The sequence below is a fragment of the Danio rerio genome, chromosome 11 (assembly GCF_052040795.2).
Source record: "Danio rerio strain M-AB ecotype USA chromosome 11, GRCz13ab, whole genome shotgun sequence".
NCBI lineage: Eukaryota > Metazoa > Chordata > Actinopteri > Cypriniformes > Danionidae > Danio > Danio rerio.
In genome coordinates this window covers 48065001-48077500 of record NC_141031.1, presented here as the reverse complement: position 1 = coordinate 48077500, position 12500 = coordinate 48065001, and the positions used below count along the sequence as shown (strand labels likewise).

The 12500-nt window shown below is 40.3% G+C and overlaps 3 protein-coding genes across 3 annotated transcripts in view; 2 read left to right on the top strand and 1 right to left on the bottom strand.

The window, feature by feature from the left end:
• The window catches only part of LOC147841924 (uncharacterized), a 27393-nt gene that overhangs the window by 13611 nt on the left and 1282 nt on the right, over positions 1–12500 (top strand). The window lies entirely within an intron of this gene.
• Positions 1374–12500, top strand: part of tomm20b (translocase of outer mitochondrial membrane 20b) — a 575852-nt gene continuing 564725 nt past the window's right edge. Inside the window, exon 1 of the mRNA XM_087272211.1 lies at positions 1374–1778. The gene's annotated coding sequence lies outside the window, so the exon portion shown is untranslated. The remainder of the gene's footprint in view (positions 1779–12500) is intronic.
• Positions 4714–12500, bottom strand: part of aspscr1 (ASPSCR1 tether for SLC2A4, UBX domain containing) — an 18053-nt gene continuing 10266 nt past the window's right edge. The window contains 7 exon segments of the mRNA NM_001017575.1: positions 4714–4825; positions 7361–7554; positions 10010–10079; positions 10898–10949; positions 11508–11560; positions 11787–11849; positions 11957–12023. Of these exon segments, the coding sequence (NP_001017575.1) occupies positions 4815–4825; positions 7361–7554; positions 10010–10079; positions 10898–10949; positions 11508–11560; positions 11787–11849; positions 11957–12023 (510 nt within the window). The 3' untranslated portion in view covers positions 4714–4814.

Below are 12500 nucleotides of genomic sequence, written 5' to 3'. Positions count from 1 at the left end.
GTGTGTGTGTGTGAATGAGTGTGTGTGGGTGTTTCCCAGTATTGGTTTGAAGCTAAAAGAGCATCTGCTGCGTAAAATATGCTGGAATAGTTGGCGATTCATTCCGCTGTGGTGACCCCTGATGAATTAAGAGACTGAGCCGAAGGAAAATAATTGACAGAATAAATGATGAATAATTGAGAGACGTGAAGTTAAACTAAATCATAAATGTAGAATTAAATTCACTCAGAATAAAACATTTTCAAAATATTGAAACAATTTAAGTGGAAGATCAGCGTAATGAATAAGGTCTGCTAAATATCAGAATAAAAGAGATCATGAGCTGCAGTCAGAAAAGGTGAAGAGGAGATTAATAATCTCTCCATCATCACAGGTCAGTGTAACACACTCACGCTGTATCAGTTCCCAAAACTAATGAACCTGAATCTCACCGACAGCAAACTACTGGGCAGAGTGTGTGCGGAGTGTTTCACTGCTGAGACTCGTGTGTGTGTGTGTGTGTGTGTGCTGGTGATCCTCAGCTCATCTGTGCTCTCTTCTGTCTGTCTGTGTCTGTGTGTGTGTGTGTGTGTGTGTGTGAGCACAGTGTGGTGTGTGTGTTCTCTGTGGTTTCTCCTCAGGCACGTGCAGGACTTCTGACTATTTTAGATTGAGTGACTCACAATCTGTCAGAAATCACAAATGTCAAATCACTGAGAGAGAGAGAGAGAGAGAGAGAGAGAGAGAGGAAGAGAGAGGAAGAGAGAATCATTTGTTTATTCATGTTCCTTCTTTATTCATCAAGGGTCCCCACAGCAGAATGAACCGCCAACTATTCCAGCATATGTTTTACACAGCAGATGCCCTTCCAGCTGCAACCCAGTACTGGGAAACATCCATACACTCTCATTCACACACACACACACACTACGGCTAATGTAGTTGATCAATTCCCCTATTGCGCATGTTTCCACACAGAAACACCAACTGACCCAGCCGAGACTCGAACCGGTGACCTTCTTGCTGTGAGGCGATTGTGCTACTGTGCTACCAAGACGCTCCAGAATTATTGTTAATTGTTTATTACACTGCAGTTTTCATAATGATCTTTTATTACTAACTAAATGAACACTGCACATTTAGCAGACACTTATACTGATGTTTTACAATTATTTTAAAGAAGATATCACTTGTTAAATGGTTTTCTGGCAGGCGGATCAGTTGAAGATGAAGTTTTTGAGATTATTTTTTTAATATTTACCAAACACTGTTACTGAGTAGAGATTTTTCACAGTCATTTTTATATATATATTTATTTCTTTTCTTCCAGGAGAAATTCTTATTTCTTTTAGTTTGACTGGAATGCATTTTTTTATAAAAATAAATCTTTGTATACTCACCGGCCACTTTATTAGGTACGCCTGAATAGTACCGGGTTGGACCTCTTTAGTCTTCAGAACTGCCCTGATCCTTCATGTCAGAGATTCAACAAGCTGCTGGAAATATTCCTCAGAGATTTTGCTCCATATTGTCATGATAGCATCACACAGTTGCTGCAGATTTGTCGGCTGCACATCCATGATGCCAATCTCCCGTTCCACCACATCCCAAAGCTGCTCTATTGGATTGAGCTCTGGTGACTGTGGAGGCCATTTGAGTACAGTGAACTCATCGTCATGTTCACCAGTCTGAGATGATTGAGCTTTATGACATGCTGCGTTATCCTGCTGGAAGTAGCCATCAGAAGATGGAGACACTGTGCTCATAAAGGGATGGACATGGTCAGCAGCAATACTCAGGTAGGCTGTGGCGTTGATGCTCAATTGGTACTAATGGACCCAAAGAAAATCTCCCCCACACCATTACACCACCACCACCAGCCTGAACCGCTGATACAAGGCAGGATGATCCATGCTTTCATGTTGTCTGAGCCGAGCATCTGAATGTGTCAGCAGAAATGGAGACTCATCAGAGCAGCAACGTTTCTCCAATCTTCTATTGTCCAGTTTTGGTGATGGTTGTGCCTGAAATACTCAGAGCAGCCCGTCTGGCAGCAACAACCATGCCACGTTTAAAGTCACTTAAATCCCCTTTCTTCCCTATTCTGATGCTCGCTCTGAACAGCAGCAGATCGTCTTGAGCATGTCTACATGAGCTGCTGCCATGTGATTGCAGAAATTTGCACTAACGAGCAGTTGGACCGGTGTACCTAATAAAGTGGCCGGTGAGTGTATGTATATTTTCATGTAAAAACTGCTGTGGTCAATATTATTAGCACCCTTAAGAATATTTTTCAATTGTCTACAGAGCATACCACTCTTGGTTGTCCAATTAATCTCCTAATTAAGGCTTTAAATTACACTTCAAGCTGAATATCTTGTACTGTCATAAAACTATTAAAACAATAAAACTATTACAAATGTGTTTAAAATGAAGATTCAATACTCAATGGTTATTCAGGCCCAAAAGTGTCTGAGATCAACTATTAGCCTTTTAAAAAAGATTTCCAAAAAGAGATTTTGTTTTCAAGTGCAAAGTTTTAATAAATAATAATAAAACTTTGAAAAAAAATTGTAATTAATATTTATTTATTTATTTTTTATAAATAAAAATGTATTAAAATAAAGTATAATTAATAATAATTAAAAAATAATATAAATAACTCATTCACTTTCGGCCGCAGCTGTATCCCCGCTAACATCACCTGATGTGTGAGTGTGTGCTGACATCTGCTGACAACACGGAGGAACAACTACAACTGCTGCAAGAGCTGCACGCATCCGCTAGAGGGAGACACACCGCCAGACAGAGCAACTGTTCATTTATTTACACGCGCATGACTGCACACACACACACAAATGGCGTGAATAAGGGATGTTAAACTCAATTCCCGGAGGGCCGCAGCTCTGCACAGTTTAGTTCCAACCCTAATTAAGTACACAGGATCAAACTAAGTAAGTCCTTTAGGCTTGTTTGAAACCTGAAGGAAGGTGTGTTAGAGCAGGGTTGGAACTAAACTGTAGGGCTGCGGCCCTCCAGGAATTGAGTTTGACACCCCAATCTTAGATTTAATTACATTGAGATTTTAGAATCTGTACAGAATTAAACCGCATTTGTATTTGCTTATTGGAAACACATTGCTCAAACGCGTCTATATAGATGTCATGCGCAGTTGTTATATTTCCTGTCAGTTCATACATTCGTGTTCTTTTTCAGCTTGGACTCTTTATTAATCTAGGGTCACCACAGCGGAATGAACCGCCAACTTCCTGTCAGTTCAGTTGAATTTAATTTTTTTTTATTCTGGTTTCTATTTCACTCATGATTTTTGTTGTTCACTGAACATGCTTTTAACATATTAGTTTCTGCATTGCTTATCTAAAGTGTTGTTTTAGTGTTAAACTAACTGAAAATAGGAAATATAAATGGTTAATACTATAAAATATGACTTTGCAGTGGAATATTATTATTAAAAGCTGAAACTTTTGCATCTTTTCCCATTAGCATAGCTTAATGACTGTAAAATAAAACAAAAAGCAGATTATCATTGAGTGCGGATCATTCCTTATATCAAGTATTACTTTGATGACTTGCGTATAAACTTATTTAATATAGCGTATGCACTAAACATGTCTGTTAATGAACTATTTCTGTGTTTGGTGTGTATTAGCGGTGGTGATCGGCATTATGGGATGTTGATCTCTGCTCTGTCCACTTCTGATGTTGGAAACTCAACTCTACAGTTTAACAAAGAGACTTTAATTGACGTTTCAGCAGTCTAAAATAACATTATTATATTATTATATAATATGTACATAGAAATAAGTGTGTTAAATAACAGTGAATGTGCTGCAGTTTATTACATGGCTTCTGTAGTGTAATATACAACACCAACACACACACAATACAGCACTGCACACTATCACACATGTGCAGAACACACACTTTATACAACTGATCAAGGTTAAAAGGTGTTGAAAGAAAGATCAAGATCCCATAAAGACATTCAGAAGCAGAAATATATGGAGGAAATTAAAAAACATCAATCACAAAATATAGAAAAATGCTCATTTACAGATATTTCTATGTTTTAAATTAAGGTTTAGGTAAAAGATAAGAACCTACGAGCTATTTCAGCTGTAGTTTACACATTTAAAAATGAAATGATCAGTTCATGTGGCTTTAGGTCAATGATATCATGCACTAATTATTTTAATAAGCAGCACATTAAAGAGAACAGAGCTGATAATGAGCTCCTGCTGACTCTAATCCTGAATCAAGTTCATTGAGGGAGTTTGTAAAGTGTGCAACAAACCTGCAGGGTGTGCAACAGGTGCTGCAGCTCTCCTCCTCCCCGTGTGTGTGTGTGTGTGTGTGTGTGTGTTGATCGATCACACGTGCAGATTATTAAGAGTTTAATTCTCCTCTCTAACATCTGCATATTAAAAATCATCAACATTATTAGCACAAACTCTTCTCCTTCAGAGTTCGTGCAGTGACGCTACGTTTTTGTTTTTTCCCGCGTGATCCCGCATCATCAAAGCGCCGCCGCCGTCGCAGCTGGAGCTCATTAACCGCGGAGCGCGCGCAAAACCCGAGCGGCACTTTGATGCTCTTGAGACGCGGGAGCGGCCACTTCAAAGCGGCGCTTAGACCAGCTTAACAGCACAAATACAGTCCAGACCATCATCATCATCATCACGGACACAACACACTCATACACACACACTCCAGTGAAGGTTAACAGCGTGTTTAATCGATGAAGCTTTAACCAATTATTGTTATTAATTAATCTATTGATCTACAGCACAGACTCTTGTCCATCCTCAGCGACGTCACTTTTTACCTGGAAACAAACAAACAAAAAACGTGCATTAAAACAGTGTATTTTACTCATAAACAGATCAAAACCTTTAAAGATGTTTCTGTTTCGAATAAATGCTGTATACTGAGTTGTTTTAGCATACCGCTGGGTCAAATATACACAAACACACACTGATTTTTTTTCAATTAAATTTATCAGACTTTGTTTCATTTCTTACGAAAAATGAATCAAACTGACTCTCTTTATGAGAAATGAATCAAACTGACTCTCTTTATGAGAAATGAATCAAACTGACTCTCTTTATGAGAAATGAATCAAACTGACTCTCTTTATGAGAAATGAACCAAACTGACTCTTTATGAGAAATGAATCAAACTGACTCTCTTTATGAGAAATGAATCAAACTGACTCTCTTTATGAGAAATGAATCAAACTGACTCCCTTTATGAGAAATGAATCAAACTGCTCTCTTTATGAGAAATGAATCAAACTGACTCTCTTTATGAGAAATGAATCAAACTGACTCTCTTTATGAGAAATGAATCAAACTGACTCTCTTTATGAGAAATGAATCAAACTGACTCTCTTTATGAGAAATGAACCAAACTGACTCTTTATGAGAAATGAATCAAACTGACTCTCTTTATGAGAAATGAATCAAACTGACTCTCTTTATGAGAAATGAATCAAACTGACTCCCTTTATGAGAAATGAATCAAACTGCTCTCTTTATGAGAAATGAATCAAACTGACTCTCTAATAAGAAATTAATCAAACTGTCGCTCATAAGAAATGATTTAAACTGACTTTCATAAGAAATGAATCAAATTGACTCTCTCAAAAGAAATGAATCAAACTGACAATCTCTCATAAGAAATTAATCAAACTGACTCTCATGAGAAATGAATCAAACTTTCATGAGAAAGGAATCAAATTGACTCTAATGAGAAATAATTCAAACCAACCCTGTTGTGAGAAATTATTCAAATAGATTCTTTCTCATGAAAAATGAAAAAAATTAATCAAACTGACTCTCTCCAATGAGAAATTAATCAAACTGACTCTTATGAGAAATGAATCACTGTCTCTTATAAGAAATTAATCAAACTGGCTGTCATAAGAAATGAATCAAATTGACTCTCTCATGAGAAATGAAACAAACCAACTCTGTTGTGAGAAATGAATCAAATTGACTCTCTCATAAAAAAAAAATGAATCAAACTGACTCTCTCATAAGAAATGAATCAAACTGACTCTCTCATAAGAAATGAATCAAACTGACTCTCTCCAATGAAAAATTAATCAAACTGACTCGCTTTATAAGAAATGAATCAAACTAACTCTCTCCAATGAGAAATGAATCAAACTGACTCTCTCCAATGAGAAATGAATCAAACTGACTCTTAAGAGAAATGAATCAAACTGACTCGCTTTATAAGAAATGAATCAAACTGACTCGCTTTATAAGAAATGAATCAAACTGACTCTCTCCAATGAGAAATGAATCAAACTGACTCGCTTTAAAAGAAATGAATTAAACTGACTCTCTCCAATGAGAAATGAATCAAACTGACTCTTATGAGAAATGAATCAAACTGACTCGCTTTATAAGAAATTAATCAAACTGACTCTCTCCAATGAGAAATGAATCAAACTGATTCTTATGAGAAATGAATCAAACTGACTGCCGTGAGAAATGAATTAAATTGACTCACGGAAAAATAAATCAAACGGTCTCTCATGAGAAATGAATCAAACCAACTCTGTCGTGAGAAACGAATCAAATTGACTCTTTCTCATGACAAAATGAATCAAACTGACTCTCAAAAAAAAAATGAATGAAACAGACTCCTCATGAGAAATGAATCAAATTGACTCTAATGAGAAATGAACAAACCAACTCTGTCGTGAGAAATGAATCAGATTGATTCTTTCTCATGAAAAAATGAATCAAACTGACTTTCTTATGAGAAATGAATCAAACTCTCTCTTGAGAAATGAATCAAATTGACTCTCTCATGAGAAATAAACCAAACTGACTCATGTGCAACGAATCACACGGACTGTCATAAGAAATAGATTAAAGTGATCCTCATGACAATTGATTCAAACCAACTCTGTTGCGAGAATTACACCAATCTGACTCTGACGAGAAACCAATTCTGTTATGAGGAATGAATCAAAATGACTCTCATATGAGCATCAAATCAAACTGAATCTCACTTATAAAAATGAATCAAACTGACACACACACACACACGCACGCACGCACGCACGCACGCACGCACGCACGCACGCACGCACGCACGCACGCACGCACGCACGCACGCACGCACGCACGCACGCACGCACGCACGCACGCACGCACGCACGCACGCACGCACACACACACACTGTGATATATTTTATTTATTTGGGACATCTGTTTATATTTTATGACGATGCACACTTCTACAAAACCATCCCAATCTTGTGGAATTATATTGATGTTGCAATTCATATCCCAAAATAAAAACACAAAACATCACAGCATGAGTGTTTCCCTGATGAACACACCTGGCAGCTTGAGCCACTTTGGCACCTTTGCGATGTCGGTGCGGTTGGGTCGGTCTGCGGCGGTGTGTGGGTCACAGTGTTCCTCTACTGCCCCCTGCTGGCCGGAGGAAGGACAGGACTCTGGAGCTGACTGCGGGAGGTGTGGAGGAGCAGAAGAAGAGGAGATCGCAGGAGGAGGAGAGCGAGGCATACAGCTGAAACACACACGGCAAAAACACACATGATGGAGGAGCTCACACACTGCGGTCAAAGGTCATGACCTCTGAGAGACTACAGCTATTAGGGTGGTGGCTAGAAGGGATACAGCTGTAGACGGTGGTTAAGTTGAATTGTTTATTAAATGATAGAGCTATACAATAGGATTGTATGACATGTAATGATTTGTTGTACTCTCCCATTCACTGCGCTCTGAGCTTACCGTCTATGACCACTTCAATGCTGACAAACACGGGAATGCGAAAAGGCTCCATAATGACAAATTAAACAAGAGAATCCGTGAGTCCCTCATTTATTCTGTGACCCAGTAATTAAATGTTTGAGTCAAATGAACGAATCTTACACCAAACGACTGACGAGGAAACTACAGTAAACACTCATACAGCTTTTCATTTCTACAGCACTTCTAGAATGAAAATAAATAACTAAAATCAAGGCAAGTGTAACTGTGATGTGTGTGTATGTGTGTGTTTGAGTGTGTGTGTGTTTGAGTGTGTATGTGCTGCGCATGAAGACATCACCAGGACACAGCATCTGCTTTGATGTGTGTGTATGTGATGAGGGAGATTGGGAGACAGGTGTGTGTGTGTGTGTGTGTGTGTGTGTGTGTGTGTGTGTGTGTGTGTGTGTGTGTGTGCTGCAGGGGTTTCTAGGAAAGCAGCCACTATCTTTAGAGCGGATGTGTGAGGAAACAGGAATCTCACATCGGGACGAACCTCAAAGGAATTCCAGAGGGACACAAACCAGCAGTGTGTGTGTGTTTCACATTACTGCTATTTACCAGTTACAGCTTCACTAGAGTTCAGGTTAATGTAACCCAACAGTCAAATAACAATGCTTTCATCTCTGCTCTCTCTCACACACTCACACACTCACACACTCACACACTCACACACTCACACACTCACACACACACACACACACACACACACACACACACACACACACACACACACACACACACACACACACAAAAGATGCAGTATGTAAGTTTGACAACCAGTGGTTGAACTAGATATTGCATTCCCTATCAAAACACACGCAAGTGCAGGTTGCCAGATTGACGACACCAACAGTAGTGTGCCTGACTGTCGAGCCTAAAGGCTGATTTCAGCTGTGTTCTAACTAAAAGCACCTGATTTTCTACGATATTCTCCATATTAAACAGAGTTTTATGTTCTAAACAACACCTCAAACTGATATATCAGAAACAGCTTCAGTTTCTCACAGCTGAACAACAGAAAACGGAGAATGTTCAGGTTCAGCTCATGTGCTGTATTCAGTGTTAAATGCTGATGATGTGAGTCTGACAGGACATTTATCAGCACACTACTGACAGCAGCAGCAGACAGTTCAGCTCAGATCTGCAGAATACAATAAAGCGTGTGACACTGAACTTCAGAACTGCAAACCAACACATATCAGTGATCCAGCATCTACATTTAATCATGCTGCATGTAGGTTTGACACCCAGTGGTTGAACTAGGTATTGCACTCAAAAGTAAAAGCAGGTTGCCAGATTGTCAACTCCAGAAAAGGCTGATTTAAACCCTGACCTAAATTAAAAACTAATACGTAATAATTAGAGTATAAAGCTCAGTGTTGTGCTGGAGTGCAGTGAGTGCTCTGTTCTGTGTTTCTGAATGTCTGTGTTTACATTTCTGTCCTGTTTCTCCTGCTGCAAACAGCCAAACTGCTCATCACTGTGTATCTCATCATGTAGCGTGTTGTTAGGACACGGGGTTACAATGTGACCTGCTCACCTAATGTTCACACTCCTGATATTTATATTATCAGCTAATTAATCACCTCATGTGGAACTCTGAATCTGCGTCTCACTACAGAGTCTGCTACTGTCCACCAGAGGGCGCATTTCAGTCACAGACGCATGCTTTGAGAGTCTTCCTGACTGAATGAATGATTTGCGCTGTTTTCCACCATCTGGCAACCCGCAGTGCTGAAATATAATTGGCTGAACTGGCATTGGGCGGGTTAAAGAGACCAAAACAAAGACAGCCGGTCCGGCACGTAACACACATGACCACAGCAGAATATCTGACTTCAGCATTGAGTCTCAGATAAACAAGCATGTTCACTGAGCATGTTTCTGAATATCTGCACAGATGATGCTGCTTTATGATGCAGAAGAGGCAAACACTGACATACAGCAGCTTAAAGAAAGAATTATCATCATAATTAGGTTTCACTTTGTTTCATTGCAGATAAAATAATGAAATTAAACCAAAAATGTAAAGAAAAACAAGAATACTTTAAGGGTTAAAATGACAGTTTATGGTGCTTTACCTTCTATTTCATGCAGAAAATTCACTAAATAAATATGAACATACATTTCTCCCATTATGTCACTGATTCCTTAAGTTTATTAAAAGTATGGAAAGAAAAATTGAAAAAGATGAACTCTGGAATATTCACCCTGCTATGAGCTGATCAGCCTGCAGGGCGGAGACACTGACATCCAGGAGATCAGAGCGCAGGAAACCATCTGCAGAGACACACACACACACGCACACACACACGCACGCACGCACACACGCACGCACGCACGCACGCACACACACACACACACACACACACACACACACACAAAATGTGAGCCAATATCTGGACATATAGATGCACACACGCACACTCGCACGCACACACGCACGCACGCACGCACACACACATACAGGGAGCTTCTGCTTGGTTCATGTTCCATATTTACACACACATACACACACACACACACACACACACACACACACACACACACACAAGCAATGAATACTAATGAATACTAATCATGAATACGCAAACATTCACATGGTTGTTTGTGTGTGTGTAAGTGTGTGTGAGAGAGTGTCATTGTATATGTATGCATGTGCAAGTGTGGTGTGTGTGTGTGCGCGCATGTGTGTCTCTGTGCACACATTTGTTTCTTTCTGTTTGTGCATGTTTGTGTGTGTATGCATGTTTGTGTGCTTATGTGTAAGTGTGTGTGTGAGAGTGTTTGTGTGAGTGTGTGTATGTTTCTATGAGAGTTTGTGTGTGTGTTTATGTGTATGTGCGTAAGTGTGGTATTTGTGAAACGGACAAATGTGTGCACACACACACACTCTCTATGTGCATGTTTGTGAGTGTGTGAGTTTGTGTGTGTGTATACAGGTTTGTGTGCTTATATGTGAGTGTGCAAGTGTGTGACTGAAACAGGAACAGGTCAGCAGCCCCCGTCAGCTACCCAGAATGCAGTGTGTGCTCCAGTGCAGCAGATTAGAGTGATGTCATTGGTCTGGACAGCAGATCAAAGAGACTTTAACGAACCTGCGGACGCATCTGAGCCGAAATACACCAGAGCAGCGGGAAACAGACTCGCCTGATACACACACAGAGAGAGAGAGAGAGAGAGAGAGAGAGAGAGAGAGAGAGAGAGAGAGAGAGAGAGAGAGAGAGAGCCGTCACACACACTGCAACACACATTACACTAATCAACACACACACACACTGCAACACATGTTACACTAAACACACACACTTTCTGCATCACACAGTGTAGAATGTGTGAGTGTGTGTATGTGAGAGAGATTGTGTGATAGTATGTGTGTGTGTGTGTGCTTGCATGTATTTATGAGTGACTGAGTATGTGCGTATGTGTGTGTGTGAGAATGTGTGTGCAAGTCTGTGTGTGTCTGTGCATGCGTGTTTGTGAGTGAGTGTGTATGCAAGTCTGTGTGTGTGTAACGTGCGTCTCTGTGCTGGTCTATTCTCAGATGTCTTTGAACAGGACGGGTGTGTTTGATTGGCTGATGGTCGTCTGTCCTCAGAGACGCTCGTGTGGAAAACATTCCTTCCATGACATGACATCAGGAAACACACACACTGTCTGTGCTCATCCAGTCCTGACACACACACACACACACACAGTCAGGCTGACCTGGAATAGTGTGACATTTGGGTCGTCGAGGATGGTTTTGGGTGGAGCAACAACTAGAAGGAAAAACACACACAGATAAAACACACACATCATGTAGGAGGATGAAAGTGTGTGTGTGTGTGTGTGTGTGTTTGAATTTTGCAATGCATGTGTGTGTGTGTGAATTGCAAATATATGAGCTACATAATGTGTATCTGTGCGAGCGAGTTGCATGATGGGTGTGTGTGTGTGTGTGTGTGTGTGTGTGTGTGTGTGTGTGTGTGTGTGTGTGAAACTTACACAGGTAAAACTGCATGTGTGGGTCCTGCAGGTGAGATCTGACGAAACTTCTGAGAGCAGAGACTGGAGAGCACACACACACATCACGATGACATCATCAGACACACTTTAATCATAAAACAAAACAAACAATAATAAAAGTGCTGCGTATATGAACTCTGCGCTCTGACCTGTCTCTAGAGGCCTGAAGAAGCCCTGAAGAACATGACGGTCTGGAAACTGAACCCTCAACGCCACCTGACCAATAAACCACATCAGTCCAGTCACATGACTGATCACATGACCAACAGACAAATCACAGACAAATGACAGACAGTCAGACAGACAGACAGACAGAGAGACAGACAGACAGACAGACAGAAAGACAGAAAGACAGACAGACAGAACGACAGACGGACAGACAGAAAGACAGACAGAACAACAGTCAGACAGACAGACAGACTGACAGAAAGACAGACAGTCAAACAGACAGAAAGACAGACAGACTGACAGAAAGACAAACAGACAGAACGACAGACAGACAGACAGACAGTCAGACCGACAGACAGACAGAACGACAGACGGACAGACAGACAGACAGACCAGACAGAAAGACAGACAGACAGACAGACCAGACAGAACGACAGAACGACAGAAAGACAGACAGACAGACAGACAGTCAGACAGAAAGACAGACAGAAAAACAGACAAACAGAGGCACAAACAAATCCACAG